This window comes from Haematobia irritans, chromosome 1 (assembly GCF_050003625.1).
Source record: "Haematobia irritans isolate KBUSLIRL chromosome 1, ASM5000362v1, whole genome shotgun sequence".
Lineage (NCBI taxonomy): Eukaryota > Metazoa > Arthropoda > Insecta > Diptera > Muscidae > Haematobia > Haematobia irritans.
The window spans coordinates 104,535,891-104,554,309 of NC_134397.1; the positions used below are offsets into that span (position 1 = coordinate 104,535,891).

The 18,419-nt window shown below is 34.8% G+C and overlaps 1 protein-coding gene and 1 pseudogene across 1 annotated transcript in view; both read right to left on the minus strand.

Moving 5' to 3' along the window:
- Positions 1-286: 286 nt before the first annotated feature.
- LOC142230190 (proton-associated sugar transporter A-like) overlaps positions 287-18,419 on the minus strand; it is a 190,781-nt gene continuing 172,648 nt past the window's right edge. The window contains exons 3-4 of the mRNA XM_075300833.1: positions 726-900; positions 287-663 (exon numbers count right to left, since the gene is read on the minus strand). Coding sequence (XP_075156948.1) covers positions 433-663; positions 726-900 — 406 coding nt within the window. The 3' untranslated portion in view covers positions 287-432. The remainder of the gene's footprint in view (positions 664-725; positions 901-18,419) is intronic.
- LOC142219855 (protein disulfide-isomerase A6 homolog) lies at positions 14,768-15,876 on the minus strand (annotated as a pseudogene).

The following is an 18,419-nucleotide window of genomic DNA, read 5'->3' on the forward strand; positions in this document are numbered from 1 at the left end:
TATGAATAAAAAAAAACAATGTAAAGACGGCTTAAAGAGAATATTGTTGGGGATTTTCTGATATATATTTTTTTTATTTTAATATGTTTAACCGTTTTTAAGTTATTCCAATATATGTAGCGGAAGTGCCTTAATTATTAACATAACGGTATATCTCGAAAAGTCGAGCTGATAAAAAAACAATTGCAAATAACCTTAAAAGCGGTAATCAGTTCTTAATCAACAGAACCACTGTTCCCCTGTGTTAGTTTTTGCGTGTGAGTGGTTGAAATGAAATATTGGTATCTTAAATTCCCATAATCAGTTTTTGCTTTATATTTATTAATATTATTGTAGCTATATATTTTATATACACATACAACAACCACTTACTCAAAAATACTTCAAAACATGGATTTGCATTCATTTCTATAATGATTTACAAATACTAATTTAGAGATCAAGATACATAATTTGCGTTGCAGATAAAGCTCCACAAAAGCTAAGAAAACTGGCTGTGCTAACTACAGCAGTCGTGGTGCCAGACATTGACACTATTGTCCCCATGCATATAGATAATATGAATTGAGCCAGAAATACCATACTGCTAACAATTGCGACATCGGTTCCTAACCCCCGAACACCAGACCCAAGCTTAGCAGCACCATCAGCATCCAGTTCAAACTGTTAAAAAAAAGTTTGTCGTCAATAAAACATTTATCAAAAAATATGTATTGAATACTTACTATACCCAGCGAATGATAATGAGCAATCAAGAGATAAGGCATGGTGAACAGAGTAGAGTACATAACACCCGCAGCCCAACTAAATATAATTACACTTGCTTTAGCTCTTGTCATCGCCATAAGCATCATACCGCAACAATAAAACAATAGTCCACCCACATAAACGTTTTTGGCCCTGGAAATATAAATATAAATATTGCCAAATATTGTTACGAAATTTAAAACTTAATATAATTAATTAATTTGTTGTTCTGCATTTTATAATTAGATACGAGTCTTGATGTATAAAGAAGATGAAAGAATTATAATTGCTTATGTTTTTGAAAAGAAAATACCAGATATAAATATATACACGCTAGCTATCACGGTTGCCACTGTTGGTAGAATTCTACCAAAAATTGTCAATTTGTTACTGTTTGGTTTGGTAGAATTTTTAATGTTTTGGTAGATTTTGACAAAATTGTCTATAGAAATAAAGTTTTGATAAAATTTTCTATAGATAAGAAAATGTTGTATAGTAACGAAATTTTGACAAATTTTCTGTAAAAATAAATCTTTGAATAAATTTTCTATAGTCAACATCTCTAACATAAACATTTTTTAGCGCAAACTAAAAATATTTAAAACTTCGACACATTTATGATTCAAGGTATATTTAAACATCCAATTAAATTGGCGCTAGATAGGACAATTTCTCAAAAATTGTATTTTGTGTATAGTTTTTGAAGGCGCATATTTCTTGCAGATTTTTGATAGCTACCCTAGATCGAGAGATATAGAATCGTCGAAAACAACATAAATCGAATTTTTAAGTTTAATTTTGACAAAACAACATATCTCATCATTTATATACAAATACATTTGAAATGCCAGGTATACTAGTAGTGAAAGATCCACACTTTTGGATCTTTCCCATAGCGTTGTAAATGATCAGAAATTGTTTGTTGTGCAAAATTTAAAATTGTTTGCTTTTGACTCAAAGTGTCATCTCAAAATTTTTGTATGGTCTTCAAACTTTTTTGCTGGTCTTCCACGTTCTTTATTTCTCACATCAAAACCATTATTTCTGAACCGTTGAAACTACCCAGTTAGAAATTCTAGATGGTTATAAATATTGAGCGTTGTAACAGCGTTGGAAGCTAACGTTGAAATAACGCTTGCTAAACAAATTTATTGACGGTTTTTAAAAAGTATATTTTCTCCAAAATTATCGTTGAAAATGCATGGTCCATCAATGTTTAATGGTTCTTAATGAGTAATGGAGGTATTATTGTTGATATGAATTGATTTAGAATAGAATAATATTCCTTTTTCATATAAATTGAATGCGTACACTAAAAAACCAGTGAACCCACCAGAACAATTTTGGTTAATTCTACAAATTTGGGCAATTGTAGAAAGTTTAAACTAAACGCTGTCATCACGCATATAAATAAATATTTTTCGCACAAATATAAATAAATATTATACAATTATTTTTCGAGCTTTATGGACAGATATAGATTAAGGAACATGGTTAATAGAGCCATTGAAAAGAAAACGCCAGATACAAATCTATACACGCCTGGACTGTACATGTTTCGGTTCGGGCGAATGAACCTTTCCACAGCCTTTAGTATAGATCTGGCTGGGAGAGATGACTCAATTTTGGGCCCTTTATGCTAACTCCTTATGGAGAAAACATTTGGGAAATTTCCTCTTACAAATTGAATCATCTTTTCTCCCACTGTACATCATCTTTTCATATAACTTACAAGTCCCTTAATCTTATTTTTATTTCGTTTTGTTACATAGTAATGCAACAACACGAAATTTATTTTTAGAAAGCTAATTTGTTAGAATTCACCTAAGTGGTGAACAGTCGAACAATGCTTATTGTTTCTACAGTCAACTACAACATATGACAATTAACAGAAACTGGTTTCCAGGATACAACAACAATTCTAACGCGTACATTAGTCGTGTTTTTCCTAGTTTTACGACGGGCTCATCGTTGCTTATTATATTACATGTTAGCCTGATACCGAAACAGGCAATTGACGTCCAAATGCATTATATCTAATTATACAATTATTTTTCGAGCTTTTTTCGGGCCTGTTTCGGTATCAGGCTAACATGTAATATAATAAGCAACGATGAGCCCGTCGTAAAACTAGGAAAAACACGACTAATGTACGCGTTAGAATTGTTGTTGTATCCTGGAAACCAGTTTCTGTTAATTGTCATATGTTGTAGTTGACTGTAGAAACAATAAGCATTGTTCGACTGTTCACCACTTAGGTGAATTCTAACAAATTAGCTTTCTAAAAATAAATTTCGTGTTGTTGCATTACTATGTAACAAAACGAAATAAAAATAAGATTAAGGGACTTGTAAGTTATATGAAAAGATGATGTACAGTGGGAGAAAAGATGATTCAATTTGTAAGAGGAAATTTCCCAAATGTTTTCTCCATAAGGAGTTAGCATAAAGGGCCCAAAATTGAGTCATCTCTCCCAGCCAGATCTATACTAAAGGCTGTGGAAAGGATCATTCGCCCGAACCGAAACATGTACAGTCCAGGCGTGTATAGATTTGTATCTGGCATTTTCTTTTCAATGGCTCTATTAACCATGTTCCTTAATCTATATCTGTCCATAAAGCTCGAAAAATAATTGTATAATTAGATATAATGCATTTGGACGTCACCCAGTCAGAAAAAAACCATCGGAAAAGCGTTGTAAAAGCGTTGTGAACGGTTGATACACGGTGGGAAAAAGCGTTGTTACAACCCCAAAATGATAACATCATTCCACGGTGTATCGATTGTATTTAACAACGTTTTCAAAGCGTCATGAAAACAATATTTTATACGCTTTTCCGATGGTTTAACGAACGCTTTGACAACCCCAAAATGATAACATCGTTATACGGTGTATCGATGGTTTTTACAACCATTAAAAAGCACTGAAAAACAACATTTCATACGTCTTTCCAATTGTTTTAGGAGGGTTAGAATTATAATTTTACAGTACCTTAAACCCGCTATTGAAACAAAACAAAATTAGTGTTTTACACTTTACAAAGGAACATCAGAAAACTTAACAATTAACAATTAATAGGCAAAATACATAATTAAGATTAAGATTGACATTTCTAATTGGTAAAAAAATCTTCTAATAATATGGTCAAAAATGATTATATTACGTCAAGGTCATATACCTTCTGATCTTCCTCCAGCCCTGTCTCTAGTAGAGGCAAACCAACGGCTTGTTTTTGTCAGAATTGTAGCCTCAGTCTCATTTTCAAATCTGTTTAACAAAAAATCTATAAAAAAATGATTAGTAAATTATTACAGAGTTCATATTTTATTACCTTGTTGATATGAATTGATTTATAATAGGATAATGTTCCTTTATCATATAAAGTGAATATGTACATTAACAGTGAAACCACTAGGAACAATTTTGGTTAATTTTACAAATGAGGCAATTGTAGAAAGTTTTAACTGAACTAAACGCTGACATCACGCCAAAACCCAAATATAAGTACTTATTTATCGACTAATTAAAGAAATTTTGTTAGACATAATTACTTTTTTTCACATGTTAGGTGAGTATTAACTTCGAGTTTAGCCGCTTAAATCGCTAAAGTGAAAACTAAGGGCGTTTTCGTTTCGCAAAAAATATGTTGCCGTGGTGTTACACTACTTTTTTCCTCATTGTATTTTCTCTCAAATTATAGTATAATTTCAAAGTTATTGGTAATTCATAATGTTGTGAGGGATACAGGATCCAACATCTATGACAATGTCCTTCATATTTGGCAATCAATTTCGAGAATGTTGCACATTTTTTCCCAATCGAAATCGCCATAAATCAGTAAAAAAGGCATAAAAGTATACATATTTGTTGCAGATTTCTTTATATCTTGATGGGGAATAGCCCAAAGCAAATTTTCACAAAGTTTGTATTCCTTAAAATGGATTATTAAAGAAATGTAATCGTGAAAAATTTGCGATTTTAGTGGCTAGTCATATGCCTTTATTATTTCCTATAAATATTTCAAACAAAACAGTTCAGGATTTCTTAAGATTTGTACATTTTACCCCAAATGCGCCAAAAGATTTGTACATTTTACCCCAAATACGCCAAAAGATTTATCCATTTTACCCCAAATGCACCAAAAGAACATTCTTGCAATTCTGAACTCCAATTTTTTCCTTCAAACAATGAACTTTTCTTTAAAGGTGGGTATTAAGTTCGAGTTTAGGCGCTAAAAACGTCATTTTTTCACGATTACTTTTCTTAATAATCCATTTTAAGGAATACAAACTTTGTGAAAATTTGCTTTGGGCTTTTCCCCATCAAGTTATAATAAAATTTGCAACAAATATGTATAATTTTATGCATTTTTCTTACTGATTTAGTTTTCACTTTATCGATTTAAGCGGCTAAACTCGAAGTTAATACTCACCTTAACATGTGAAAAAAGTGATTATGTCTAACAAAATTTCTTCAATTAGTCGATAAATAAGTACTTATATTTGGGTTTTGGCGTGATGTCAGCGTTTAGTTTAGTTAAAACTTTCTACAATTGCCTCATTTGTAAAATTAACCAAAATTGTTGTTCCTAGTGGTTTCACTGTTAATGTACATATTCTCTTTATATGATAAAGGAACATTATCCTATTATGAATCAATTCCTATCAACAATAATACCTCCATTACTCATTAAAAACCATTGGACATTGATGGAACATGAATTTTCAACGATAATTTTATGGAAAATGTACTATTTAAAAACCGTAAATTAATTTGTTTAGCAAGCGTTGTTTCAACGTTGGCTTCCAACGCTGTTACAACGCTCAATATTTATAACCATCGTAAATTTCTGACTGGGCAATTGCCTGTTTCGGTATCAGGCTAACATGTAATATAATAAATAAATATTTTTCGAATAATTCAATAATTTTTTAGACATAATTACTCTTTTCAAAATTTCGTTGTTTGAAGGAAAAAATTGGAGTTCAAAACTGCAACAATGTTATTTTGGCGCGTTTGGGTAAAATGTACACATTTTAAGAAATCCTGAAGTATTTTCTTTGAAATACGAACATTTGTGTATAGTGTTTTTCCTTTTTTAGTTCATTTAACCAACCTTCTCAAAAAATATTAATGTAACATAAAGGAAACTTTCTCAAAACACTAATATAAATATAACAAAATATTTAAACGTGTTTTTTTTTTGTTTCAATAGCGGTTTTAAGGTACTGTAAAATTATAATTCTATCCCTCCTAATGCGTTCTATAAACCATTGTAAAGACGTATGAAACGTTGTTTTTCAGTGCTTTTTTATTGGTTGTGAAAACCATCGATACACCGTATAAGGATGTTATCATTTTGGGGTTGTCAAAGCGTTGGTTAAACCATCGGAAAATCATGTAAAATATTGTATTCATGACGCTTTGAAAACGTTGTTAAATACAATCGATACCCAGCAAAAAAAAAAAGAGCTTCCAAAAAAGTAGTTTGGATCCCCAATTTGTGATCCGGAAGTAGTGCAAACTTGGATCATCTCCAATGAATTTTACATGGGCTTGTCATAGGACGGAAGTACTCCATTTTTGGATCTTTGGCATTGCTTTAGAAGTTGTGCATTGGAAGTTCATTTGGATTAAGAAAAAAGTTAATTTGGATTAAAAAACTAAAAAACAAAAATATTTTTCCAATTAAAATTTTTTATCACTATTGTGTGTTACACTTTTATTATATTATTATCTAATTTTTACAAATTGAAAAACTTCTTCGCTTCCACCGGGTGTTGAACCTGGGCCTGTTGGCACCATAACAGAATGCCTTAGCACATTCAACCACAAATGCCATTGAACATGATGCATCAAAACGTCTATTCAATGCTTATGACACGACGGCATGACATTCTAACTACTTCCTGAGATGTTCTTTATTATTATGAATTTTTATTGTTTTTCTATTCTTTTTTGCGAAATTTAATTGTCCAAACTTAAAATTTCACTTAAAATGGTCTAATTCCGTACTCAGCAAAAAAAAAGCTTCCAAAAAAGTAGTCTGGATCCCCAATCTGTGATACGGAAGTAGTGCAAGCTTGGATCATTTCCAATGAAGTTTACATGGGTTTGTCATAGGACGAAAGTACTCCCTTTTTGGATCCTTTGCATTGCTTTAGAAGTTGTGCAAGTGAAGTTAATTTCAACGAAGAAATTTAAACAGCGAAAAAAAGTTTTTTTTCAAACAATTTTATTATTTTTTCAACCATATTTTTTATACACTATTATTTTCCTATTATCTAATTTTTTACAATTTGGAAAACTTTTTCGTTCCGACCAGGGGTTGAACCTGGGTTTGATGGCACCATAACAGAACGCCTTAGCACACTCAGAAACAAACGCCATTGAACATAAAGCGTCGAAAGGTCAATTCAAATGTTTGTGATATGATCGTAATACGACAACAAGGAATAACATTCTAATTGCTTCTCGAGATGTTCTTTATTAGTATGAACGAAAAAATAAGAAACGCAGGTTCAAATCTCACAAGCGGCAATTTTTTTATCAAATATTTTTCTAAAAAAATATTTTTTTTTTTATCTATGCATCGTTTTTATTTTTATACCCACCACCATAGAATGATGACGGGGGTATAATAAGTTTGTCATTCCGTTTGTAACACATCGAAATATCGATTTCCGACTATATAAAGTATATATATTCTTAATCAGGGAGATATTCATAGACGATATAACCATGTCCGTCTGTCTGGCTGTTGTAATCACGCTACAGTCTTCAATAATGAAGCAATCGTGCTGAAATTTTGCACAAACTCGTCTTTTGCCTGCAGGCAGGTCAAGTTCGAAGATGGGCTATATCGGTCAAAGTTTTGGTATAGTCCCCATATAAACCGACCTCCCGATTTGGGGTCTTGATCTTATAGAAACCGTAGTTATTATCCAATTTGCCTGAAATTGGAAATCAAGAGGGAAATCAAGTCCTAAAATAGGACTATAAAGAGGTGTGCCATGGTGAGTATCGGTCCATTTTTCGGTATAGCCCCCATATCGACTGATCTCCAGTTTTACTTCTCGTGCTTATAGAAGGTTAGGTTAAAGTGGCAGCCCGATTAAGATTCAGGCTCACTTAGACTATTCAGTCCATTGTGATACCACATTAACTAAAAGTACCTATTACATATGGGGACTTCTAGTTTCTTCTGAACCTTCTCGATTATTTTTCTTCGCTGAACCAACCAGATTGTTCCAAAAACATTAGCAGACTGCTTAAGTTAACGTTTTCTAGATCCGCCAGTAATCTGAAGCTATATGCTCCTAAAAGTTCGTTGCGCTTTACACAAAATGCAGGACACTCACACAAGAGGTGTTTAATTGATTCTTTTTCCTCGGCATCATGACAGCTCATACAATAGTCATTATGCTTCGCGCCAATAGTTTTTGCAAAATCGCCTATCAGGCAGCGACCCGTTATAGTAGATATCAGGAGTGATATCTGATGTCTCCAGAACATTAGCATATCTAGCGTGCGGTTTAAGTTGAAATGGGGTCATATTTGCTTGGTGTTACAACCCTTGCAATTCTCCCATCGAACATTTGCCATCATAACAGCCTTCTCACGCAGTATGAGCTTGCAGGTAGCTAGGGGCATACCAACAAATTCCAGTTCCCCTGGAATATGTAAGATAGTCCCCAGCCTTGCCAACTCATCCGCTTCGCAGTTCCCAGGTATGTTCCTATGGCCAGGCATCCATATTAGGTGAATATTGTACTGCTCAGCCATCTCATTGAGAGATTTGCGGCAGTCGATGGCCGTTTTCGAGTTGAGGAACACAGAGTCCAAGGATTTTATTGCAGGTTGACTGTCTGAGTATATATTAATGCCCACATTTTTTGGAACATTACTTCTCAGCCAATTCGCCACTTCTCTTATTGATAATATTTCAGCCTGAAAAACCCTACAGTGATTAGGTAATCTTTTCGCTATTCGAAGTTCCAGATCGTTAGAATATACTCCGAACCCCACTTGTCCATCCAATTTGGAGCCATCAGTGAAGAAATCTATATATTCTTTATACTCCGGGGTCTGTGTGCACCACGCCTCACTGTTGGGGATTAAAGTCTCAAACTTTTTGTCACAAAGTGGACTCGCCAAAGTGTAATCCACTACGTTAGGCACATCTGGCATTATTTTGAGGACCGAACTGGAGACCGTAACTTTTTTCCGACCACAGCGATAGCTCGCGCAACCGCACAGCCGTTGTGGCAGCCAAAATGTCTAAAGGCAATAGATGCAGCATGACATTAACGGAATTTGTTCCTGTCTTGCTGAATGCGCCTGAAATACACAAACACGCCATACGCTGAACTTTATCTAAACAAGTCGGTTTCTGAAGTGCCGGCCACCAGACTACAACACCATATAGCATTATAGGTCTAAACACTGCCGTGTATAGCCAATGCACAATTTTTGGTTTTAGTCCCCACTTTTTTCCTATTGCCTTTTTGCGCGAGTACAAAGCTAAAGTTGCTTTTCTCGCCCTTTCTTCAATATTAAGCTTAAAGTTCAGCTTCCTGTCCAAAATAACGCCAAGGTATTTTGCACACTCACCAAAGGGAATTTCAATACCCCCTAAGGAAATAGGCCTAACCGTGGGAGTTTTGCGATCTTTGCAGTACATGACTAATTCTGTCTTTGCAGGATTTACCCCAAGACCATTGTCTTTCGCCCATTTCTCAGTCATCCGGAGGGCCCTCTGAATAATATCTCTGATTGTGGATGGGAATTTTCCCCTGACTGCCAGAGTCACATCATCTGCGTATGCCACCACTTTTATCCTTTCTTTTTCTAGAGTAACCAGAAGGTTATTTATAGCAACATTCCAAAGGAGAGGTGATAGAACTCCTCCTTGGGGAGTGCCTCCGTTCACATACCTTTGTATGTTTACTTGTCCTAGTGTGGCTGAAATACGTCTCTTCATTAGCAGTTCGTCTAACAGCCTGAGTATACATGGATCAACATTCAGAGTTGTCAGTCCATTTAGTATCGAGCTCGGTTGGACATTATTGAACGCCCCTTCGATGTCTAGAAACGCAACGATTGTGTATTCTTTGACAGATAGTGAGCTTTCTATAAAGCTGACTAGTTCATGTAATGCGGTCTCAGTAGACCTGCCCTTCGAGTATGCATGCTGTCGTTTCGAGAACAAACTTGAATCGATGCTAGTTCTAAGATAAATATCTATCATCCTCTCCAGAGTCTTAAGTAGGAATGAGGATAAGCTGATTGGTCGGAAATCCTTCGCCCTCGAGTGAGAGGCTTTTCCCGCTTTAGGTATGAAAACGACTTTTGTTTCCCTCCACTTTCCTGGGATATTTGATAAGTTGATACATCCTTTATATATCGCCGACAACCAGGGGATAATTTTGTCAGATACTGCTTGTAACTCCACCGGAGTAATTCCACCAGGTCCGGGGGATTTGAATGGTCAAAAGCTATTTAGCGCCCATCTTATTCTAGTTTCCGATACAATTTCCTAGACAGGAAACGACCGCTGAGCAACTGTGGCACCGCCAGTACATGGTTCAACCGTATGATTTCCAGGAAAATGTGTGTCCAATAGTACCTCCAGCGTCTCCCCACTGGACGTTGTCCAATTGCCCTCCGATGTTTTAATGAAACCTGGAGCGGAGTTGGTGGATGCTAGAACCTTACGTAGTCTGGAAGCCTCGGACGTATTCTCAATACTGCTGCAGTAATCATTCCAAGAGTTATGCTGAGCCTTTCTCAGTTCTCGCTTGTATCCTCTCAGATTCTTCTTGTAAGCATCCCAATCCTCAGAACCTCTGGTGGACTTTGCCTTGTTAAAGAGCTCCCTGCAGGATTTCCTCATATTACTTAATTCCGTAGACCACCATGGTGGTCGACTGAGTGTTCAATATAAACACTGCATGCCGTCTTGGTCCATCCACTTCATCCAAACGGCCAACCTTCCAATCAGCTGTTGGAAGATCTGGATCGCATCGTTTCAGTCTATTTAAAATATATTCAGGGTCAGAAGGGTTTGCAGGGCTTATAGAAACCGTAGTTTTTATCCGATTTGCCTGAAATTTGAAATCAAGAGGTATTTTATGGCCATACAGAGACCTGGAAAACGTTAACTTAAGCAGTTTGTTAATGTTTTTGGAGCAATCTGGTTGGTTCCACAAAAGTAAATAATGGAGAAGGTTCAGTGGTTAAAACTAGAAGTGCCCATATGTTATAGGTACTTTTAGTTAAATGTGGTATCACAATGGAATAGTCTAAGTGACCCTGAAATTTAATCGAGATTCTGTATTTTCTATCCGATTTGCTTGAAATTGAAAATATAGATGTATTTTAAGATCACAAATAGGTGTGTCGAAAATGGGGAGTATCGGTCCCAGTTTTGATATATCTCCCATATAAAGCGATCCCCCGATCTGGGGTCTTGAGCTTCTAGAAACCATAGTTTTTATTGGATTTGCCTAATTGGAAATCGAGATGTATTTTAGGACCACAAATAGGTGTGCAGACTGATCGCCCGATTTTAGATTTCGTAGTTTTTCGTAGTTTGTCTGAAATTTGAATTCTAGAGGTATTTGAGGAACATTAAGAGGTGTGCCAAAAATTTTGAGTATTGGTCCATGTTTTGGTATAGCCCCCATGTAGACCTACCTCCCGGATTTAGTTTTTAGGCTGCTAGAATCTGTATTTTTTATCCACTTTGCCTTAAACTATAAATATACTGGTATTTTTTACCCTCAAAAATTTTGTATCGCATTTATTTCTACCGGTCCATTATGTAAGACATTTATCGGTCGACCGATTTCACTTCTTGAGGGTATAGCAGGATCATATCAATTGCTTGAAACTAAAAGTAAAATTTCCAGATTTTACTCCTCGTTATCATTCAGATAATGGCGGTAAAAATCTACGGATTTAAGATTTCAAATCAAGGATTTTTTCATCATTTAAACGATATCCCAGCAAAAAAAGAGCTTCCAAAAAAGTAGTTTGGATCCCCAATCTGTGATCCGGAAGTAGTGCAAACTTCGATCATCTCCAAAGAATTTTACATGGGCTTGTCATAGGATGGAAGTACTCCCTTTTTGGATCCTTTGCATTGCTTTAGAAGTTGTGCCCTGGAAGTTAATTTGAATGAAGGAATTTAAAAAGCGAAAAAAAAAATTTTTCAACCAATTTCACTTTTTTTCATCCATATGTTTTATTACACTATTATTTTCCTATTATCTAATTTTTACAATTTGAAAAACTTTTTCGCTCCGACCAGGGATTGAACCTGGGTTTACTGGCACCATAACAGAACGCCTTAGCACACTCAGCCACAAACGCCATTGAACATAAAGCGTCGAAAGGTCAATTCAAATGTTTGTGATATGATCGTAATACGACACCAAGGAATAACATTCTAATTGCTTCTCGAGATGTTCTTTATTAGTATGAACGAAAAAATAAGAAACGTAGGTTCAAATCTCACCAGCAGCAATTTGTTTATCAAATATTTTTCTAAAAAAATATTTTTTATGTTATGTATCGTTTTAATGTTTTATTTTCGGCATATATTTTCGTATAAATATATTTTTTTCTATTAAAATCAATAAAAAAAAAAATTAAAACATCTAGTAATTTGCAAACCCTTCTCAAAAGAACTTCCATGGAAGCGAAAAAGTCAAACGGCACAGGTTCAAATCCCAGCGGGATGATTTTTTTTTTATTATTATTATTTTACTTTTTTATGGATTTTCTATTTTTTTTTTAATTTTTTTATTAGTTTTCTATTATTTTATAAAATTTAATTGTCCAAAGTTTGCACTTAAAATAGCCCGATTGCGTTCTTTCTAATACTTGTCCACAAGGACTGCACCGGAAGTAGAAAAAATCATTGGGGGATCCCATGATGCGCTTTAGAAGAAATGTTTGTGGACTTATCGAAAAGGACTGCATCGGAAGTTGAAAAAAATCGATGGGGGAAGGGCTTTAAAAGAAATGTTTGTGGAACAACTTCCAATTTTTTTCGCTGGGACTTTCTAAGACTTGTCCAAATGGATTGCATCGGAAGTGAAAAAACTTGATGGGGGATTCTAAGATGCGCTTTACAAAAATGTTTGTGGACTTGTCCAAAAGGACTGCATCGGAAGTGGAAAAAATTTGATGGGGGATTCCAAGATGCGCTTTAAAAAATGTTTGTGGACTTGTCCAAAAGGACTGCATTGGAAGTGGAAAAACTTGATGGGGGATTCCGGAATGTGCTTTAAAAGAAATGTTAGCGGAACAACTTCCAACTTTTTTTTGCTGGGTACACCATAGAATGATGTTATCATTTTGTCGGGCGTGTCCACAAGGACTGCATCGGAAGTTGAAAAAACTTGATGGGGGATTCCAAGATGCGCTTTAAAAAATTTTTTGTGGACTTGTACAAAAGGACTGAATTGTAAGTGGAAAAAACTTGATGGGGGATTCCGGGATGTGCTTTAAAAGAAATGTTAGCGGAACAACATCCATCTTTTTTTTTGCTTGGTACACCATAGAATGATGTTATCATTTTGGGGTTGTAACAACGCTTTTTTCCACAGTGTATCAACCGTTTACAACGCTTTTCCTATGTTTTTTCTGACTGGGTATCGTTCGCATGTTGCTTCTGATAGAACATTATAACCATGTGCCTCGACAAACATTCGATGCGACTCTGCAACACTTTTCTTCAAATGAAAGCAAAAAATTAATGCTTTCTGCAAATCGTCACTTTCTGATACAAAATCCGACATTGTTAACACCATGAAACAATATGATGTTGTCTGTTCAATGACTTGATTTATACTAAACCAAAGGTAATAAACTTTAGAAGATGGGAACTTGGCTTGCGTTATACCAAATGTTACATTGGCGGTCCATACATGTTTTTAATTTTGTTATTTGAATTTTCTTTAATGAAAAACTTAATTTTAAAATGGAACAGTGTTAAATTTTGAGCAATAAATAAAAAATTATATTTTCCCGCTTGTTCCAAGATGTTTCCAAGTCTTAATTTCTTTTTATTTGCATTTTAATATGTCGAACCAAACTCTTAAACGACAAGTAGGGAACTAGCGCCGTCAATGGTTTTATGTTCTCAGCAGCCAATTTCCCATCTTCTAAAGTGTATTGTCTTTACAGCAAATAAACAAAACAAACAAACAAACGGGAAAGTATAACTTTTAATTTATTGCTCAAAATTTAACATTGTTCAATTAAAAAAATTAAGTTTTTCATTTAAAAAAGGGCAAATAAAAAACATACAAATATTTATGGACCTTGCGCCGTTAGTGCAACATTAGGTATAATGTAAGTCAATTTCCCATTTTCTAAAGTGTGTTGTCTTAACGTCTAAAATTTAAATTCTATTTGAAATTCGGAAAAAACATAAATACAAGGGAAAATGGGAAAAGGTTGTCTGAGTAACAAGCGGGTAAATTGTGAAAATGGGCCATTTTTTTCTATTCCTAAAGACGATCGACGAAAGAGTAATTGGATGGCAATTTGTCAAAAGGATTACAAAGAAACGATTTTATCTGTGAAAACACTTTTTGCTTGAATACATTATAAAACGCGCCAATAATTATTTGCTTCTGCCAGCGATAGAGCCCTTCATAGTGGACAGTTTTTCAACGAAAGAGTAAGTAATTTAGAGTTCTGTCGATGAAAACAATAATAATGTTTGTGTTTAGGTAAATTCATTTCCCAATGCTTGGTGATTCCAAAGATGTGCGTGGAACTAACTACGCAGAGACAGCTACAGTGATGGGATCTACCAGTGGACCCCAATTGAGAACGAACATCCATTTGACGAGCAGGAGTCTAACGCGAAGGAAATTTCATTTGACCTTACATATATGAGAGAAGACTGTGGTGAGCTAGTGGAAGATGGTTTGTACCTACCCGAGAAAGTGAAATTTTTTTAAGTGTCGCATGAACGAAAGATTAAAAACAAAGATTTATTTATTCAAAAGTTGTGACAGAACAATAAGCCGCAGGATCTGCAATAAGGCACTGAATTTGACCAAATATGTTAGCATCAAGCAATGAAAATCCATAACTGCTAAGCTTAATCTTTATATATACGTCAGACCAAGCCAATCCCCAATCTGTTTGAATTTCTCACCCAAATCACGTAGAGTATACAAGAATTTATTGAGTCGTTTTGCATCACAATCAAGTATATGAGGTAAAACAGATATAACGCACAATGTTTGTTTGTTTCACAGGCATCATCAAATGAGAATTCATCGATAATCTATACCAATTCTGGGTCGGGTACATTTGTCACATGATTGTCTAATGTCCATGTGACAATGTCAGAGAATGTGCGTCCACCATCGTACTCTTGGGTATCGGATGAGCTCTTCTTGCCAGCGGGGAATTATTTAATTGTTGGATAGCGTCGTACACCATATTCAGCAGCCTTGCTTTAATGTACCGTACCATCTAAGGCACCCAGTTTAACTTTACCTTTTACTACTGCAACTGCTCTAACCCATTCAGGGGCCAATGACCACACCAAGGGGCGAAAAATTCAACCAACCAATCGTCTTCAGATTGCAAAAACAATTTATCAAAGTTATCGTCTGTCAATTCAATTTGCCACTATCTCAACCAGAGGAGATACCACTGCTACCACCTCAAAAAGCAGCTTGAACTTTTTTCTTAGCTTCGGCCAAAGCCGGCTCCGCAATAGCTTTTGTCGTACGTTGTCCATTGTAGTCCGTGGGCCAGCGTTTATTAGCACCAAATACCATGATTGTAGGGAAAGCACGTACTCCATATTGACCACCCAAATATTTTTGCTCATCAGCATCCACAGCTCCTATTTTGATGACACCCTTAAAAGCTTTGGCCAATTTTTTCTATTCTGAGGCTAGACTCTGACAATGACCACACCAGTTTGCATAGAATTCAACAACCCAAATGACATCATCTTGAACCACAAGTCGATCAAAATTGGAGGTAGTTAGTTCAACAACAGCGTCACCCGCCCTCGTTGCAGTCGGGTCTACGGCCCGGGGCGGACACAGGGTTTTCAACCCTGTCCAAGGACTGCAAACCCTCATTTGGAGTATGCTTATTTCCCGAAAAACTCGAAAATACCAACTCCAAAGGGCTACAACAACAACAGCGTCACTGGGCGAATACATGCCCCAAACAGTGGGCATCAATGGATACAGAAATTCCAAAAATATTGCACGCAGTTGAATATTTTTGACTTACAATGTATTTCCCTACCAATAAGAAACATCCCAGCAAAAACAGAGCTTCCAAAAAAGTAGTTTGGATCCCCGATCTGTGATCCGGAAGTAGTGCAAACTTGGATCATCTCCAATGAATTTTACATGGGCTTGTCATAGGACGGAAGTACTCCCTTTTTGGATCCTTTGCATTGCTTTAGAAGTTGTGCCCTGGAAGTTAATTTGAATGAAGAAATTTAAAAAGCGAAAAAAATTTTTTTTTTCAACCAATTTCACTTTTTTTCATCCTTATTATGTTTTATTACACAATTATTTTCCTATTATATAATTTTTACAATTTGAAAAACTTTTTCGCTCCGACCAGGGGTTGAACCTGGGTTTGCTGGCACCATAACAGAACGCCTTAGCACACTCAGCTACAAACGCCATTGAACATAAAGCGTCGAAAGGTCAATTCAAATGTTTGTGATATGATCGTAATACGACGCCAAGGAATAACATTATAATTGCTTCTCGAGATGTTCTTTATTAGTATGAACAAAAAAATAAGAAACGCAGAATCAAATCTCACCAGCGGCAATTTTTTTATCAAATATATCTTCAAAAAATTATTTTTTTATGTCATGCATCGTTTTTATTTTTTATTTTCGGCATATATTTTCGTATAAATATATCTTTTCCATTAAAAATCAACAAAAAAATTAAAAATTCTCGTAATTTGCAAAACCTTCTCAAAAGAACTTCCATGGAAGCGAAAAAGTCAAACGGTACAGGTTCAAATCCCAGCGGGGATGAAATTTATTTTTTTTTTATTATTTTTTTTACTTTTTTTATTAATTTCTATTTTTTTTAGTTTTTTTATTAGTTTTCTATTTTTTGTAAAATTTAATTGTACAAAATTTGCACTTAATTGCTGATTGCGTTCTTTCTAATGCTTGTCCACAAGGACTGCATCGGCAGTAGAAAAAAATCATTGGGGGATCCCAAGATGCGCTTTAGAAGAAATGTTTGTGCACTTGTCCAAAAGGACTGCATCGGAAGTGGAAAAAAATTATTGGGGGATCCCACGATCCGCTTTAGAAGATATGTTTGTGGACTTGTCCAAAAGGACTGCATCGGAAGTTGAAAAAACTCGATGGGGGATTCTGGAATGGGCTTTAAAAGAAATGTTTGTGGAACAACTTCCAATTTTTTTTTGCTGGGATTTCTCAAAACAAACATTTGTTTACTTACTTTTTACTGACATTTAGTTTGATGTTATGATGAGCTGCTTCTATGTTTTTGTTGCTATATTTGTTCTAGAGAGAGTATCATGAGTACTATGTTCGTTTTTTTTCACCAAAATATATATTCATGAAGACGATTATATCTTGATCAAGTCTTGCCAAAAAATGGATGGAAAAGATCCAAGGAATTGATTGCAAATAATTTTTTATTTCAATATTAATTACTCAGCTTAAACAATGAATTATTTAATAAATACATAAAAATAAACAAAGTTACTTTTGTGTGTCTGTTCTCAAGTGGCATCCTTCGGCGACGAAAACAATTTTTTCCATAAAGATCATAACATTTTATGTTGTGACCATGTTCTTTTATCTGGTAGGAAAAACATTTTGACGAATATGTTACTATAAAATTTTAGATCGTAACCATTGTCTTTTAATTCAAACAAAATTCTTTTTATCAATATAATAACATTTGGGATGAGGACAATTATATTTTTCTTAGAACTATATTCACTGAGTCAACATGGTTGTAGGTGAAAATCCCCCAAAAATAGCTCCTATCATACTATTTTGGTCTTCGAATATGATCGTGGCAATCATGCTTCTTCTCTGCAACATATCTCGAGACATGATGTTTTGTCGAATAACAGATACAAATAAAGGCTTCTTTAACTTCAGTTGAGTTGTTTCCTTAGTCAGGATTCAATGCGAAAAAACACTATAAGTTTTTAATAAGTTTTTCTGTAAGTTTTTGTTTTGTCATTTGACAAAACAACATAAGTCAGTTATTGTTATTTTTTCTGGATAGGGAGGTGCTAAGTGAATTTTGAAAAGTGAAAAAATACGATATTGAAAAGGTCTATATTAAACAATTTTTAGATGTTTTCGACAGAAGTTTTTGTGACCCCTTAAAAGTGTATTTGCTCTATATTGTAAAATTGAGCTTTTAGACTGATGTCATAATTCCACTGTGTAATTGTATCCACAGTCAAACGCAAAAATTAAAAAAAAAAAATAATAATAATAAATAACTTATTCCAGCCGAAAGTACTCGATAAGAGAAGAAAAGTATTTTGTGGATTTTCCTATATTGACTGCAGTTTTATGTGCTTCTGTAGTTTTTTCGTCAAATTCGATTTTTGCTATGTTTTGTAGTTTTCGCATGGCCATAGCTCGAAA